General features: G+C 39.1%; 2 protein-coding genes and 1 pseudogene across 2 annotated transcripts; all 3 read left to right on the top strand.

Annotated features, from left to right (window-relative positions):
* Positions 1–380: 380 nt before the first annotated feature.
* On the top strand, positions 381–4691 carry LOC119729246. The gene is made up of 4 exons (XM_038201834.1): positions 381–827; positions 2789–2998; positions 3282–3369; positions 3573–4691. The coding sequence occupies exons 1-4, from the start codon at positions 722–724 to the stop codon at positions 3808–3810; spliced, it is 642 nt and encodes a 213-aa protein (XP_038057762.1). The 5' UTR covers positions 381–721; the 3' UTR covers positions 3811–4691.
* Positions 4692–6306: 1615 nt separating this feature from the next.
* LOC119728132 lies at positions 6307–8299 on the top strand (annotated as a pseudogene).
* A 1958-nt stretch (positions 8300–10257) lies between these two features.
* LOC119728131 (G-protein coupled receptor GRL101-like) lies at positions 10258–16964 on the top strand. The gene is made up of 10 exons (XM_038200207.1): positions 10258–10264; positions 10893–11303; positions 12414–12533; positions 13339–13410; positions 13975–14137; positions 14355–14432; positions 14800–14877; positions 15101–15172; positions 15308–15394; positions 15878–16964. Exons 1-10 carry the CDS (start codon positions 10258–10260, stop codon positions 16962–16964), a joined length of 2175 nt encoding a protein of 724 aa, XP_038056135.1.
* The last annotated feature ends 1368 nt before the right edge of the window (positions 16965–18332 follow it).

Genomic DNA, 18332 nt, shown 5'->3' with positions numbered 1-18332 from the left:
AGATGCTTTAAAAAAAAAATTGGTTTTTCTCCTGACGAATTTTGTATTTTTAAAGAAAAATTACTTTAGTTCTGATTTTGGCGTCTGCAACCCTATACTGTTTTGTATTGCTTGGGGTAAAAAAAAAGGAACTTTTGTTAGGGTTAAAAATCAAAAACAGTACGGACAGTTCACCTTAAAAACAATACGGAACCGCTGGTTGTGATTTTTACTGCATTTGTAGTTCTGTCACTTCCCAGTTCGATCAGTTAATCAAATGGCCTAGACACAGAAAATGTGGTTTGTGACGACGACACCACTGTAACAATCCCACACAAAAACCGAACTGTCAACCTTTCTGCCATGAATAGACATTTTCGTTTTGCAAAATGGGAAGTACGGACGTGTTTTTATTAGGCTATTGTTATTCATTGTGTGAGTGAAAAATTGTGCGCGCATGCGCGTGAACGTGGCTCACCGTGTTTTACATGGGTCGAGGAAGCGTACATGTACAATGTACATGTACATGTACATGCACACCGTCACTACACGGACAATTGCCAAGTCAATAGACACTCGAATAAGCACACATGCATTTATTTGGATCCAAAAATCTGAGATTCGGTACTTATGAAATTGATGGTGAGCAAACTGTCGTGAACATTTTCAATACTGCACATCGGAACACCAGACATTTTTTGTGGTAAATTTGACGACACGAAGAGGTCGCACGAAGCGAGCCATGCCAACAGCACGGACCGGGGCTGGGCGAGCATTTGCCCCGTGGAATCCAGCTGGGTTTGTCACACTTCTCTGGTTTCACCTTGGACTTTTGTTGCAGGAATCGGGTAAGTTCATTTGGTTGTTTAGTGGCCATGTCTGTTATTGGATTTCACACTTTGTAGCTATTTGACAATGAAGGAAGCAAAATAGCCATTGCTGAAATCGCCTCATGACTACTTCTGAAAAATCAGATAAAAAGTTGTGATTATTTTCCTCTCAGTGTACCTCCCAGTTACGAAACGGTGTAAGAAAAAAATGGTAAACATTAAAAACAAGTACAGATGATTTCAGGAACTTTTATGGTTTTAGACACACAATTAAATGGTGGAATCCCAGTCATCAGCAACATGTCAAATTTCAATTTGGAAACAGCTTTTACAGTATTTTCATTGTAGTTAAAATAATCAATTGATACACTTGAGGAAATAAATAATTATAAGTTATTTTTGATTGGTAGGGGAAGTTTCGTTTCCGGGTTAACTGAAACAACAATCCATGGGGATATTCAGTGGTTTCCTCTCAAAATATAATTACAACAATTCATCTATTTTCTTTTCTGCTAGGCGTGATTTTCACTTCCCTATAACTTAACATCTGTTGACAAAATTGAGTGATTTGGCATGGTGAACATGAGCCCACTCACTGCTCAAAGTTCTGTGCATAATAATTATATATACCCCAAAAGACACGCACTTCCGTTTATTAAACTGCTACACGAACACTGCCCTTTGAATATTGTTGGTGGGAACATCACTCTATTTTCTAATCAGGAGCGACGATTTCTTGTCAACAATTGGGGAGGGGGATCAGCAGCTTAAGAAAGTCAAAGAGCAAATTCTTGATGATGTTTGTTTTCATTTTAAAAAAATGATTGCATGCCAGATAGAATTACTTCCCGTGGCGTCCGTTACCTAAGACTACTCTTTACCGATAGTAAGCTTTCAGATAAGTGTTCAGTTTGTCCTTCATAATAACCGAAATTGTCGTTATGCAAACGACATTGGTCCGTGGATATCTGCCATACAGGTTGTTTCCTTTTCTTCGATCTTTATCATCTATAGTGATTTGCTCCGTTCACAAGCACCTCAATTACTTAGTGCATACCCGTTGGCCTCCATGTTATACATGTATCTAGAATCGGCTCAATTGCTTTATGGGCGTGTCGAGGTATTTTATTGCAGTTGTAATGGTTCTGTTGCATTCGATAATGTGTCATTAGCTGTGGAGTAAGAGTTTTAATGGAACGACATGTTGTGGACTAAGGACCACATTAAGCATGCATTAATACACTCGAGACATTAAGGATGAATGTGTTTTCCAACCACACCCAATTCATTATGGCACCTGTGCACCCAATTAATTATGGCACCTGTGTCCTTGAGCAAGGTACTTTATCAGACTTTCCGTCTCTGTTTAAACCTGTTGCCGTTGAAAGAAAATTCCTTGTTTGTTGCCTACTTTAATGTGACATCCAAGAAGCCTCAAATTTCTGTTACAGATGTAAAGAATAAATGGTGATGAAAAAAACCCAGCTTTTATATTTGTCTGTGGAAGATCGCCATCACAATGAAGCCGCTGAGAAGCAAAAGAGTACTGAACAACAGCAAGTTTACGTCGAATTTTTTTTTTAAATTAGCTTGAGAACCACTTCCAAATATTTACGGGTTAGCAAAGCCTTTCTGTTTTCAGCAAATTTGTTTTTTGGCAGTTTCAAGGCATATGCAAGTCTCTTTGCAAAGTCTGCAGATTTTCCTTGTTTATAATTTGACGTGAAGAACTACTTTTACCTGGCCCTCATACAGTTTTCTAATTCGAAATTAAACAGAATATCTGTCAGGCTAAATCCTCGTTGATTGCCTATCATCACATTTTATTTCATTTTCATATCCACATACATATTCATCATTTCAGACCCATCCTAGTGATCTTTTTGAGTTTTGGGATTTTTTTTTTCGCTAGGTTAATTCTATTATGAAAGTTAATTTATCATTTTGCTCTTTTTCTGTCATTTTTTCTCACTGTTTAGTGTTAGTGATTGCGCAGTCGCAATGCTCTTCCGGCATGTGTGAGCGCCCTCCATCGACATTAAGCACCCAATCAACGTCCCCAGACACGTGTTACGATTCCGGCCGAGCAGTCCTTTTACTCTGCAATCCAGGATTTCGACTGAGTGGCGATAATTACACAGCAAAGTGTAGTGATGGAGTCTGGACACCAGACAGCGGTTGTAGAATAGGTAAACTGAACTGAGTTTTCGCATTTTACTTTTGGATTTGACTCCGGTTTTAATTCGAGATGATGCAGCATTAGTGCCTATAAGCACTCAATGTTTGGTGATTTAAATCATCCTAGACTAAAAACAAGTCCATTAAAAACAAAATCATTATCTTCTTTTTTTATCTGTTGTATCTTCGTCTAATGTTTGCCCATGGAGCCGTGTGTTTATAGCTCCATGATTTGCCTTTTCCCTGTTAAAACTAAATTTCAAATATGATATTTTCTTGCAATTTTCTTTACAGATCTATTTACCGTTTTCGTAGCCGCCAGTGCGTCGATGGTAGCGATTTTGATCTTTTTCCTCTGCTTCCTGTGTTTTTATAACTGGAGGTTAGATTCAATTCTCCGAATTTCATAACTCATCAATAAAACGCCCTCTATTGTTCATACACAGTTTTGGGCGTTCACGACAGCGCCCTCTATTCATAATTATTTGATTCTAATAGGATGTTAGCTACTGCAACAGACTACTGATAACATTTGTATGTCACCCTTAAGACAACATCTTAAATGCTATTTTATTTTTATCTCAGGTGCACTCCGAGAAAGCGCAAGCAGCACAACGTGTCAAAGGTCAAGAAAGAAAAGAAGAAACGCGCACGCGCTAAGGCTGATCCTGAGGCCGCAAACGGCCGGCGGGGAGAACCAAATGGGCACGTCGAAGATCCTGATCAATTCGAAGACGATTTCACTGATGACGAGGAGGAAGGGGTGGTACCCAATCGGGACACGCGATACGATGACAATATCTACCAGAATCAAGGGTTCTAACTGAATCATAATAATTTGTGTTTATGGTCAGGCTGTTTTGCTAAAACCTGACCAATCCAATTTGTGTCTGTCTAATGCCCGCTTTAACTTAAAATACATATATATATAATTGGTGGACAACCGCGTTAGTCAGACAAAAAACACATTGAAAAGTAAGTTTGCACTTAATAAAATGGCTTACCAGAATAAAAGTTAAGCTTTCGTAGCTAAAACTGATTCATAAAAAATGAGCAAAAAGCTTTCGTCATCAGACTGATCAGTATAATTGTGGCTATAAAAAGCTCATCCAAACCTTTATTGTTGTTAGCCATTTAAGTACCTTACTTTTCCAAGTGTTAAAAATGTATAAAATTAATGGCATTGCAGGGATGAGATTGTCAATTTAAAAAAGTCTGAAAATTGAATGAAAGGCCTGAAAGGTATTTCTTTCTATACTGATAATGTCTTTCTCTCAGATTCAAAAAGTCTGAATTCAGACAAAAGTCTGTAGCGTAGAAGCCATTAAAAATATGTTTTAAAAAGCTGAATCTGCTTTTGTGTATTAGTGAACTGAGATTTTGTAAAAGGAGTAAAAATAGGAAAAGGCATGGAGTCTCTGTTGCACGTTTTTAAATGGAAACCAGTTGTTCCTCGCTCCTTCCTTTCTGGAACTTTAAACTTTAAACAGTTGAAACTTTATGCTTCTTGCAAGGAATAATTTACCAGAAGAAAATAGAGTTGCATTTACTTTTTAGATGTAAGTGATAATTTTTTACATAATTTTCAATATAAAACGATGCACTTCAAGTCGTGTGTTGTTTTTGTCCGTTGTCAATGTTGATGGTTGTTAGCTATCTTTAAGTATTTCAAACGTGAATAAAATAAAAATGCTTAAAAACAGATGTTCCACAAGTTTGGTTTATTATGCTGCTGTTAATGTTTGGACGGTTTTGATTCATGTCATTAGTGTTGTTAAATGACAGAAAAAAATGAGGAGTAAAAAAGAAATGTGCTACGTCCGGTTTCACTAAACAGCAGCGTTGGTTTTTGGGGAAAAAATATAACTTCCGACATTAATTTTTACGACATTACACATTTTATCCGAGATTGGGGTCCAATTCCGTTTAAATAACAGAGAGAACAAAAGAAGCGTCAACTTTGGATCAAAAATAAAACATCAACCATCATGTTCTGACTACAGCTATGATAAAGGTGCAGGTTTTTTTTCTTCACAGCAAAAATAACTAGACAGACATTGTGACATCATTTACATAACAAGACTTGTTTGGGGGAAAAACGAAAAGAACATGTTGACAATGCCCACCCCCGTAGACTTTCCACCGACGTCATGTACAGTTGACCCTATCCCTCGCTCCCAGCGAGCTTCAAATTTAATACCAGTTCGGGCAACAACGAGGAAACATAACTCAGCATAAAGTTGAACTAGTATGAGCCGGCAGTAAAGCTGGTTATCGTCACACTGTATATACAGTATCGACACAAATGAATCCTGGTAGCCATCTTGGATTAGACCCTGTAGCTACGTAACCCAATCAAACGAAAGCGATTGGTCGGCTGGCATGGAAGTATATTGATCACAGGGGCTTCAAGTTCATACGGATTTCTGTTTACATTGTGCTGGGCTTGTTCTGCCTATCAGCGGGTGAGCAAAACTAGAACCACAATGGTGGTGTATATACGCTGATAACATAAACGCTTACAATTATTAAACCAGCAACATTTTGTGTCATTTGGAGTTATCTAACTTTAAACAAAGAACGCGGCTTGACTGTGAAAATTACCTCTTTAATGGTATCATTCTACTTTGATTACTGATATTATTAGATAACGAAGTCATGTTTTTTATTATACCATACTTCCTCTGAGACTTTGAATTTTAGTGAGAGTAACTTTGACGTGTATTAATTAAAACTACAGGAACAGTTTTCAGTAGTTACAGAGGGAGCCATGCTTCTCAAAATAACAGCACATTCTGTAAGGGTGTAGAATCTAATTAAAAGCACAGTCTATGCAGTAGTCATAATAACATGTAAATTAATTCATTTTTTAAAGTTCCTGAGGCCCGTCTGTAAGAAAAACAAAACTGGTGGTCACACTCCATTTATGGACTCTTTTCATTCGAATTGCCGTATTTTTCAAAAACAATAAAATTACAAGAGATTACCACTGCCCACTTTGACTATTTCTCGTTGGTAAGAGTAGTCGAAGCACAATGACACATCACAAATCAATCACAAAATGATTCGATATTTTGTTTCATGTCTGACATTGTCTTGTTTATTATGCTATTGTTAATCCAACCGCAATTTGCCCTTGTGCCGCTAAAGGTGGATATTAATAAACCATTACTGAATTGAATATATTGTGTTGTGTTATACCAGTGTCGGTCACAAGTCACCACGTCACCAATCAATCACAAGTGATCCAATTTCAAGTCAAGTCCCAAGCGATTAAAAATGAACTATTGCAAAGGCATTTGTTGATTCCATGTTATTTTTGTACCTGTTACCTAACTTCCGAGGACTGTGGATGGTTTAGGACGTTGACGACTGTGGTTTTATTTTCTGTCCTTTCTTGGTTTAGGGGGTGCAATGGCACAGTGTAATGAGTCGCAGTGTGCCATCATCAGCAATACAATCAGCTTCACAGTCAACATCGACAGCGACGTGACCGACAAATGCTTTGACGATGGTACAACTGTCACCACCTTGTGTAATAGAGGCTTTCAAACTCTGGTCGATGAATACAACATAACATGCAATGGCGAAACTGGAGAATTTGAAGCAGCGGGATCTTGTATACCAGGTAGGCCACGACTGTCAATTTGCGATACAACCCATTTTATCCGATGCATTAAAATGGTACCACAAATTGCTCACATAACATAAATCCTACATACAAGAGAGACTTCAATTGAAAACAAGACAAAACAAGCCTTGTCAAGCAGTCCCCATACAGGGCTGATGGCCAATTATTGATTATGAATAGTTATTTACTGAAGGTATTTTCATGCAATAATTTCTGGGCCGGATTGAGCCCATTCATTGGCTTTGAGGGGTACTCCTATATGATAGTACTGCCCGGTCATAAGTAACAGTCAGGTAGTGTGTTAGTCAGTGAGACAGGTGCAAACAGGACTTTAAAGGATGGCCCTGTTGAACCAACAAAAAGGTAACACCACCCTGACAATCACTAAGAAAATACATCAAACTCACCAAAATAAGACAGCGGACCGTGCGCAAGACTAAATATCTCAGAGATTGGACAAATTTATCCGTTGTTGATTCTCGTTTTACAGATCTACTCTCCATCCTCATGTCCATTTTGGCTCTGTTCCTGGTACTGTTTGTGGTCTTTCTCCTTGCAATCATCATTAATGAAAGGAAAAGGTACAAGGACTCTGTCTATGACCAAATTGCATTTACTTAATGAGGGTTTTGTGTTATTGCATTTAATTGATGAGGGTTGTGTGGAATTTAAAAAGTTTAAGACTCAGTGTGAATCATTATAGCATTACAAGGACTAATACGGCTGTGCAGATGTAAAGACAGACAGCCGGACGGATCGACCAAATTTAACGAACGAACGTCTTAAAACAATGTAAACTCACAGCACCTTTTCTGTTATGTTTTACCCTTAAGGCGGAGGAACAAATTAGTCATGCCTGTTTTTAGAGACAGAGAGCTAGTGAGGGCTTATCCGACAGTCGAAAATGAAGGAATCTACATCAATGTTGCCTTTCGCCCAATTGAGAATGCTACATATCGCCCAACTGGGAATGCTCAATTGACAACCGAACCAGAGGCGAGAGTGCATGTACCCACACACCACTCTGCGCAAAGGCCTGATGAGTATCTGTAAGTACGCATTATTATGATTCAAATAACGAGCCTTATCCTAAAGGTATTGTTCATTTATTTATTTATTTTCTATTATTATTATTATTAAAACATTTCATGTATGTGCAGCTTATACTACATTGTCTGTTTGTGGACGATATTACTTAAATTAACCAACTGTACTTTAATCTTTCTTTTACATGTAGGCACATAATTTTCAGCTTTATAATTAAGTCTGATGTGCAGCTATCACTATTTACATATAGCATTACATTTGTACAACGGCACTTTTTTATAGGGGTTTGTTTGTTTGGTTGTCAAGTTTTCTTGATTAAATTGCTTCGTTACGGGTTTTTTTTTAGATAACAGAGAGCAAGGACGAGTACCCTAAAATATATTTTTATTTCATTCAGATGATTAGTAAAATCTTTTTTTTATCCAGGATGCCGACCCGCCATGCAATGCGAAGCCAGGCATGCCAGACAGATTTCGAGATGGTTGTGATGAACGAACATGAGAGAGGCAACTCGTCTAGTACCTCGTCTCCACACGAGGAAAATCCCTATGAGAATTGAATCCAGGAACCCGATCAAGAGTTTAGGCGTAGCAGCCTCGCTCATCGCTACGAGTTGTTCATGTCACTAGCCTGAAAAAAATATATTATTAAAACACAACAACAGGCTACTGAGATGTGACTGTCCATAACTTCAAGCCAAGATGACATAAAATCAAAAAGAAATGACTTAATTATTGATATATTTTCCTCCTAAACTATAATGTCTCATTTTGGCATTTTCTCAATTTTGGGACATTGCCCCACATGTACAGTTAATATGAGAATTTAGGTGGAAATGAATAACAATTACTGAAATGGGTCCGTGCTATCAGAGTTTATACAGGTCGAGTAAAAAAAGAAACCCAAATGGTAACCCTTATTTTTTAAGAACTTCTGCATGTAGCGTGTTCAAAATCTAGGATGTGAAAGCCCAATTCATAAGTCAAAAAATGACAAGAGCGCCCTCCCGATTAACCCAAAAATAAATTGATATTTTAATGACAGTTTGGCACGGTTTATTTTCGCCTATTGGGGGATTTATTCACTATTTGTTTATCTAAAAATATATCTCCCGGAAATTTACAAATGCGGCCTTACCGAAATGTTTACTGAAAGCGCACCGATTGCGAAATCGTCAAAATAGTGCCGTGAACTGTAAGGGCAACAATGCCGAATGGTCGGGGACAATGGCAAACATTCCTCTTTTATTTGGGGCTCCCCTTTTACGTCAATGTACTATGTTTACCCCTCACTATATAAACAGGTATTCTTCCAAAAATGTTCCTTTATTTGTAGCGAAATGAGATATGACGATCGTGTTTGAAAAAGCTCCTAAAGCTCACGTTAACTATTGGTGAAACGGTTTGTCTTTTACTAAACCGCCATTAAGTCTTAGTGATGATGACTGTTGCGGCTGCTGGGTGTGATAAAAAGAGAAACTCTTTCATTTGCCGTGTCTCTTTGTGGACACTGTACCTTCTTCTATATGTACACTACGGTAAAGGTAAGATACCTTTCTATTTATCTGTTTTTTAGGGTTTTTTTAATTTTGGGGATGTACATTTACAGAAGTTTCCGAGGTAAATTTCCTAAAATTTCGAGAAAGGTTCGCATATTAATGGTGTGATCCATAACAAAAACAAATTCTCTTTATTCTGTCTTTTCTTGTTTGGGTATGTTTTTTGTTTGTCAGTTAGGCTGTTGGGGCTGTTTGTTGGGGTGTTTGTTTGTTTGTTTGTTGTTTGTTTTTCTTTGGTTGTAACTAGTGACTTATCCAATGTGTGTAGGGAGGTGGGCAGAAGGCATTTCACCCCGGTGAGGTTTGTCCCTCTTTTGGGGGTGGGGATATTTTTGAGGGGGTGTCTTGTATGGAACACTGCAGTTATTTTGGAAGAAATACTTGAACATTGTCAAATTCAACAGTGAAAATGTCCGCCAAAAGTGGCAGTAACATGCCGTGTATATCTCAGACGGATGTAGCATTTCGACCTTTATTCAATAACACATTAAGACGTTTAAGGTTTTTTTTTTAATTCCATCGTGCAGGTATAAGGAACTCTGAAAAAGGGTACTAGTTCAGTTCTTTGGATACCGTATTTTCATTTTTAAAAGCACAACATTTTCTGGGCATATTGTAGCATATTACGATGTATATTCTGTCACTAATTAGGACCACTAAAATAAGTACATGTACCAGCGTCATGTTCAGTTTCTATATTTATGGAGTCCATACGTCCTTGATAACGTAAAACATAAAAACAAAATGAGTGTTCATTTTGGACTTGGAATAAAACCAGTTATATTTCCCGGTTTGAAGTTAGGTCGGTTTTGTGGACAATTTGGGCCCTCACCATACTTTCGATACAAACAAGCTGTATGGATGAACACGGAAACATTCTCAGATACTGACACCGACTTCATGTCAAACAGAAAACAAATATTGTACCCTTGTAGTTCATTACGTGCGTTTTTCGTCGTTGTGATCAGGGGAACTTAGTGCTGCAAAAGGGGCAATAAAATACTCCAAATTTGTCCAAATAATAGCTGGACAAAATGACAAGTGAAATAGAAATGCCGCTCATGGATTTGAGTTAACTGGTAAACAAAAATCAATGGTGCATGAGCAAATAATGCAAATCTTTATCCCGCAGTTCTACTTTGTATAGCCAAAATTTCATTGAATGTATGACCAAAATGAACTCGAGGCAGTGACATGTGAAGCAGAACATACAATACACATTCCGATCCGATTGGGTCACATGGCGATCATGGATGTTGAACATGACAATGTTCATTGTTGTGTTCATGACAATTTGAACTCATCCAAGAAATGGATAAAAGAGTTTTAATAAGATCAAAATCGAGATGTGATATAACGGTTGGACATTTTATAGACATATCTGCCATGTATTGTTTTAAAGACATCTGTCATGTAATGAGTACGATGTGTTCTTCGCGACTGGCAAGCCTCACGAGATAAGACTAATAGGAATATTTCGACAGAACGACGAAGTCGATAGGCGAATTGAGTGGAGACTATTTCAATGCGAAAGTCGCTTTGTTAATTGTCTCGACATTCACAGTCTCGTCACTCACACTAAAAAGCCGGCTAGAGTCACGGTAGCCTAGCCAAAAAGGTCAGAGTCAATCTGTCATCAATGACATTTTTTGTCGTGATTATCCTCTAGCTCAAATTCCCGATGCTATGCATCTGATTTCGTTGACCAAGGAGGCCCCCGAGTGGTCGTTCCAGTCCCCAAATTTCACCCATGGCCTCTACCCAGACGAAACTCTCAGCGTCTGGCTGATCCGAGTCGACAGGGGATCCAGGGTGACTTTCGACTTCGATGTGATGGAGGTCGCGGAAAATGACCTACTGCAAATTGGCAACGGGATCGATGCGACGGACTTTGCCTCCCTCACGGGTGACAACATCATTGCCACTTTCGCCGGGAATTTGACAGGTGTTGGAGGGGCTCGAGTCGCGTCAAACGAAAACGAGGCCTGGTTGAGATTTCAGAGTTTTCACGTCTCGTCCTGCCGAGGGTTTTCGGTGACAGTGAGGCAAGAAGGACCGTCAGCATTGGTGAAAGAAAACGGTGGGTTTTGGCAGGGGGGGGGGCTGAAGCCAAGTCATCACTGCCCTCTTGTTGCGAAAGAGTGAAAATTCACTATCTTAAAGGGCCTAGGAAGTGAAATTTTCTGAGGAACAAAGTTCTGTGCAACTTTCTACTCGTTTTAAATGAAAGAAAACTATTTGACATCCCTTTTTGGTCTGTTTTATCAATGAGCACACTTCTTTAAACATTTAAAATGTTCCATGCTGTTCCGGACAGCTGAGGGCGCTGTTTCTGTGATGTCATTTCAGGAAGACACTAGCTGTTCCGTTTAGGTGTTTTCTGTTCAAACTGTGAACCCTAAAACGTGTTCATTGAAAAAAAAATGGTGAACAAAGTTTGCTCATTGGTTTACAGCCATGTAATGAAACAAAAAACGAATCACCAAAGAGAAGAAAATTTACGACAGCGAAATATCCAACATTTTGGCAACTTTTGGTACTTAAATAGCTGTAACATTGAGGTTTCTGCCTGAAATGACATCAAACTTCTGCTCATGAATGTGGCGATCACATCAGCATAAAGATCAAAAAGGCACCAAAATAACTTTGAAAATGGCAAACTGAAAGTTGAGAAAAGGTATAAACTGGAACACAGAGGTGCATTTGCAAGGATTGCATTTAAAACAAAAATACATTTCTATCCAACTGAAACTACCGACGTTGTGATTTAGTGTGCGATTCATCTAATCAAAAAACATCGAATTTGCACTTGATTTTCGATTTAAGCTATTTTTTTCAAAATATATCAAATCAAAGTGATTTCACTCAAAATTGTCTTGTCTCCAGTTTCAATCTGGAGATTATCCACAGGAAAATATCGGGTCATTTCGTCTTAAGAACTTGGGCTTTTCGATTCAACTTTGACATTGGCATTCCGTTGTCAGTGTGTGGATGGGCTTGTGATGGACTCGAAAGTAATGCCATATTTTTTCCCCAAGAGTTTCGACAAAATTAATGTAAGTTTGAGATCGTTTAGAGTAATTCAGAAAATTCTGAATGAACATTTTTCTGGAAAAGGATTCCTGAATATATCGGGGCTCTATAGTAATTGTCACAAATGTTATTGGTAAAAAAAATTTTCATTTGTTAGGATTTTGCAGAAGAGATGATTTCCGGTGTGTGAATGAAGCTGAGGGCGTAACTTGTCTGGGTAATGGTTCACGATGTGATGGAATCCCGCACTGTAAGGATTCATCGGACAGTGCAAATTGTAAGTAATAAAGTAATGCAGTAAATTCTACGTTATTTTACTTATCTACATGGGCGTAAATCCAAGGGGTATACACCCCCACACTTTTTGATCAGGGGAATAGGCTACAGGGTTATCCCCATTCGTTTTTTTTGTGGTGAGAAACAGGAAATACCGATTTGGAGCTTAAGTACAAACTTCCAGCAGTCCAAAATGTATTAAATAGTTCCGTAAAACTGAGAAGAAAGAAACAATTATTCGTAAATTCCCTGTTTTTGGGGGGCGGCATGGGTGGCTAGTGCGTAAAGCGCTCGCCTCTCAGCTCACCACTGTGGTTCGTTCCCGGCTCGGACCATGTGAGTAGAGTTGTGCGTTGATTCTCTCCTGTGCCACGAGGGTTTTTCTCCGGGCTCTTTGCTTTTCCTCCCTCCGCAAAAATCAAACACTTTCGATCTCTGGCTACACTCCATGGTCATAATATGGGTCGCCTATAAGATGCCTTGCCTGCAGCCCGACCACTTTGTAGCCGCGTCCTTTGCAAATCAGCTTCTCAGCTGCCAGTAAGGATGATTGCCTCCCAAATTAGTATTATATTATAATTATACTATAAAAAAGAACCGTACAAAACATTGAATTTATCTGCCGTCTTGCAAAAATAACTAAAGACTATGATGAAACTGCAACCGATTATTTCTCCCGGCCCATTTCCCCGTACCCCTGACTTTGGGAACAAAACGGTTCATGTTTGAGACTTAGCCACAATTCACTCAGAATTTCTGATATTTCTATCACCAATTTCCAAACTCTTTGGCATACATCGTTACAGGTTCTTCGCGATACGACAGGTTTGATGAGTCTGCGTGCAAGATGTGTCCTGGCAATCAGCCATATAATAATGGTAATGAATTTGTTTTGGTAAACATCGCAGACTTTTAAATTTTCACTGGTTTGGTGTCCTGTCAATGAAATATTGATTATATTGCTTAGCCACATTATGCGCTTACCGAACCCAGCTTAGACCCATCTCGACCGATATTGCATGAGATTTTGGCTTTAACCCTAAAGGGGCCGGGTTATTTTGACCATCTCTCAGCCGGGGGGGGGGGGCGGAATAGATCTCGACCATTGAGTGACGAAAAATTTTGAAACTCGGCACATGCATAGAGCAACTCTTCCTAAACATACCCAAGAAACATTCCGCCCCCCGGCCCCTTTACGGTTAAGCGCTTCTTTGTGTGCATACAGCATCTCCATATGAAACTGGGCCTGTGAACAACATGGATTGGGCGAATATTACTCCATCACCATCTTCGAAAAACGTGCCGAGTACAGTTGAATGTTAACATCAGAAAACAAACAGTTACTTTTGTTGAATACATCACCAAATGACAACAGAAATTGTTACAGTTTGTTAAGTAGGAATTAACACTAATCTTTTCTCTTGAATTTGTTTGTCCACCAGGAACCCAGTCCTGTCCTGTTCCTCCTAGCAGAAAGGGTTGTTACGTCCGTGACTTGTTTTGTGGTCAGTGTGGCGTCGGGGTTGACGACCTGGGAGTAATATGCATATGGCCCCAGCCTGCTATTGATATACTGTCGGAACTGGACAATACCACAAACATCCTGTACGTCACAATATACTCCTCATAATAAAATCACCGTGAATGTTTTATCAATCAAATTGTAACTCGGCATTTAACCTTAATGATCTGTGCACAAGCTCTTGCAACATCATAAGCTGGGGTGATGGGAGGGAAGGGACGTCATTTACCCCTCCCTAAATGACATACCCAAATTCGAAATACTCATAAACAAATAACATTCATAAATGTTTGTGTATAGGTATCTTTCCGGGGTAAACGTCAGCTCTCTTCAGAACGGGACCTTCAAGTGGGATAGCCTTAAGCAGTTGAAGGTCTTGTAAGTTTTGTTTTACGATTTAATTTCGTACGACAAATTTCTGCCGAAAATTGTAGCCCTTAATGGATTCCCGTATATACTAACGACTTGTGATGGACGAAACCTGGATTTCTGAACGAAAAATCGCTTTACTTTAGCGTACCCAATCACCCTTCTCAATGTATTTGTTAAGATGTACTACGCGCAAATATTTGGTTGGCATTATATTCTGAAGTTCAATTTGGAAAGTTCATTCCTTGAAAAACGCTTTTTATATTTAATATTTCGTTTAAAATATGCAAGGTGCGTTATCCAATTGAGGAGCACGAAAATTACTGACTTATAAAGCGATAGAATTAATCAATCTAATGTTCCTGTTGTTTGTTAGGGCTATTCAGGCGACAAGTGACGAAGAATCAGATTTAAAGAATTACGCATTTGAAGGTCTCGACAGTTTGTCCACGCTGTAAGTATTGACTAAACTTTCACAAACTTAGTCTTTCCTTAGGGAATCATAATCTGAATTTCACATGATTACTTCCGGACACTGTTGTCTTTATTGTTTGTTTTTTGGTTGTTTTTGTTGTTGTTGTTCTGCTTATTTTATATATAGCACACAAATGAATATATATTTATTCAATTTCAGAGGGCACATGAGCATAATGCTTTCGTCTTTTTTTCTTTTTCAGTGTTATTTTTGATTTAAACTTGAGAAAAATCGAAGCCGAAGCGTTTGCCGGACTCGACAATTTAGAAACACTGTAAGTATTTACAAATCACATTCACGGTTTTTTTTCAGAAGTGTTATCTTGGTTTTTTTTAAATGCGTGTTTCAATTCATGGTATTAACAAAGTGGTGTAACATTGTCTCTTCCAAATGTTCTTATCATTTCCAGATCAATTTGGGAAAAGGACTCTAGCCCAAGGCTGCCGATAATAGAAGATGGTGCTTTTGACGTCGTCGCTGACCAATTGTCTTTTCTGTGAGTGTGCTAATTCTCGACTGTTTATTCAGTACAAGTCTAGAAATAAATCCAAAATTATGTTTATTTATTGGTATGCATGAGCAGAAAAACAGGAAAATTCCATTTGAATGCTTTATATTTCCCTGCCCCTTACTGTTCAAGTTTAATCTCAATTGTTTGAAAAGTGTTCAGTATTATTTTCTGACAAGATCTCAGTTGGAATAAAAGTTTGTATCTAACAAAACGGGACAATTTCTGACGTTTTAACTTCCTGATTGAATAATAGTTATGCGTCGGAGTGACGTAAAATGAGTTTGATTTTTCCCTTCGCTGTGTAATGACATAAACACTGCATACCTTCTAGTACTTGCGTGTCAGAAAATAAACCTCAGAAGGTAAGGTACTCCTGCGAGATTCGAACCCACGACCTCCTGCTAAGTCGTGAAGAGTTTGCTCAGAAGTTCTCACTGTTCTGTTGTTGTATTTTGTATCTATGTTTAGGTATGTGACTGATTATCGTCTGTGTTGTTTCTTCGCGCCAGAACTACAAGAAAGGTGCAGGGAATGGTTTGAGATTCCCGAACTCTTTGTCTGTAATCAGCTGGTACCCAACTACGTCTTGAAGGCCTTCATGTGGATCTTGGGCATCAGCGCAGTCGTTGGCAATCTCTTTGTCATGGTTTGGAGGTATCGGGAGAAGACAGGGAACCGTGCTGGTCTGATGATTAATTCCTTCTTGGTGTTCAATCTGGCTGGAGCTGATGCTCTGATGGGCTTGTACATGTTGATCATAGCTGGGGCTGATGTGCACTATGGGGCCCGTTATTTCGAGGTGTCTGGCGAGTGGCGAACCAGCGCCGCTTGTAAAGCAGCAGGGTTCATCTCCATCATTGCCAACGAAGCGTCTGTGTTTTTCTTAGTCCTCATCAGCGTCGCGAGATTCATGTTTATCGTGTTCCCGTTTTTCACTAATCTCCGTTTGACTCTCAAAGAAGTAAAGATTGTTGTGGGCTTCGTCTGGCTCCTGATGGTCATTCTTGCTGTGGTATCGACAGTTCTGGCTTCGGATGAATCGTCTGAGGCTTACGGTCTCTCAGATGTATGCATTGGTCTGCCGCTGACGACCAGCGTTACAGGTCTTGAGATCAAGGAGCAAGTCGTTAAAATTGGAGGATTCGGTGAAGTGACCTACGCCAGACCGGTACCGTCCAGCCAGTCCGCTACCTGGGTCTTTGCTATCGTTCTCTTCCTGGGTGTCAATCTGTTTAGTTTCTGCCTCATTCTGGCATGCTACGTCGCCATCTTTGTCAAAGTCAAAGTGTCAGCCAGACGAGTGCGCAGGCACAGCGCGCGAGATGAAAGCGAGGTTCGGATGGCCGTCAAGATGGCGGCCATTGTTTTGACAGATTTCCTGTGTTGGATCCCTGTCATTATCATGGGAATTCTCTTCCAGGCTAGGGTTGTCGACAATAATCCTGAGGTCTTCGTCTGGAGCGTTGTCTTCATCCTTCCCATCAACTCCTCCATCAATCCATACCTCTACACATTCCTGGAAGTTTGCCTCAAGAAACAAAGCAACCGGAACTGATGCGGCGACGCGGGGTTTTTTTTTTTGGGGGGGGGGGGAGTGGGGTTTTTTTCAAGCTATTGTACAGACAAGGTGGGTACTATTTTGCTTTTTTGTGTCCTCATTATACATTGGTGTCCTCCATAATTTGCCTTGGTGCCCTTTATCATTTGCCTTGGTGCAATTTCCCCATTCCTTAGTGCTCCTTGGTACAAAAATTTGAGGTTTTTTTTTTTTTTTTGCCTTATTACGGCAGTGATAAAATCAGTCGCCGGACAAAATGAAAAACCGGTACTTTTATTCGATTGGCCATAACTCAATAACTATTTCACGCATTGGAAAGAGTTTTTCGTTGTTGAAAATGGACTATACTCTCTAAATATGTATATAAATTTGCGATATATATTTTCAATGGCCATGAAAAATGGGGTGCTTTGAGGGTTCGATTTTGTTTAAAGACACCCTGTACGTAAAAAATATGATTGGGCATGACGGGTTTCATTTGTACAAACTTTAGCACAATAATATCAGAAACAGCATCTTAAAAAGGAAACGATTTTTTGTATTAATCAATAATAAGACGCCTTTAAAAAGTAGAAATGACTTACACGGGATAAGAATTGGATTAGAAAATTTATTTCAACATTTCGTTTTATAATTGATTAGTGAAAAGTTGAACTATGACATCAGTGAGCATTATTGCCCCCAAAGAAGGTTTCAATGGAAGTGTTCAGATTTGTTAGCTGTAGTGTGTTTCCTTCCAAGAGCACAAGATTGAATAATATTCAACAAAAATTATGATCATCAGAATTTTGCTCATAATGCGTATTTGCTGCGCTGATCATTTTTTGACCATCGGTATACTCAAACAATAGTTAGTCTACGCTAAAAATCTACGCTAAAAATATATTACACCGTCTGTTAAAGATTTCATATACAATACAATTTGTTGAGTGTACGTGTCTGATATTTTCAATTTTTATAATATTTTTTGTGCATGAGTAGGGTGTTGCGAAATCATAAAAGGGATCATATTAAAATCTATGTCTCAAACGACCGATCAATAATGTTGGCAACGACACGTGCGCCTCTTCAAATACAATGCCACCATAGATATACATGTATTCTATATCTATGAATGCCACACTGCATGTTCAAGGAGCGTGCGTACCGCGTGCGTACCGCGTGCGCGTCGCGCGCGTCGTGCGCGTCGTGCACGCATGTCGGACATGAATCACGCCTGTGAGTGGTCGAAATACCATTGGGCGGGGCTAGCGTTTAGGTATAGGGGCCTATCAGATTTTATAGCGTTTTAACGAGCTTATGATTTTGTATAGTTTAGTATTTTTGTAGATAAGCAAGCTCAGTATTTTAATCGGGAAGTTAGCA

Source organism: Patiria miniata, unplaced genomic scaffold (assembly GCF_015706575.1).
Source record: "Patiria miniata isolate m_02_andy unplaced genomic scaffold, ASM1570657v1 HiC_scaffold_20, whole genome shotgun sequence".
NCBI lineage: Eukaryota > Metazoa > Echinodermata > Asteroidea > Valvatida > Asterinidae > Patiria > Patiria miniata.
The sequence above is the reverse complement of the archived record's forward strand: the minus strand, read 5'-3'. Positions and strand labels throughout refer to the sequence as shown.

What these genes read in the sequence shown, in the direction of transcription:
- LOC119728131 (XM_038200207.1), top strand. An exon ending in TTCATCGGACAGTGCAAATT is followed by an intron (nt 12,534 to 13,338) that starts GTAAGTAATAAA and finishes ACATCGTTACAG; the next exon opens with GTTCTTCGCGATACGACAGG. An exon ending in CTCGACAATTTAGAAACACT is followed by an intron (nt 15,173 to 15,307) that starts GTAAGTATTTAC and finishes TATCATTTCCAG; the next exon opens with ATCAATTTGGGAAAAGGACT.
- LOC119729246 (XM_038201834.1), top strand. Translation starts at nt 722, where the DNA reads ATGCCAACAGCACGGACCGGGGCTGGGCGAGCATTTGCCCCGTGGAAT. An exon ending in AGACAGCGGTTGTAGAATAG is followed by an intron (nt 2,999 to 3,281) that starts GTAAACTGAACT and finishes TTTTCTTTACAG; the next exon opens with ATCTATTTACCGTTTTCGTA. An exon ending in CTGTGTTTTTATAACTGGAG is followed by an intron (nt 3,370 to 3,572) that starts GTTAGATTCAAT and finishes TTTTTATCTCAG; the next exon opens with GTGCACTCCGAGAAAGCGCA.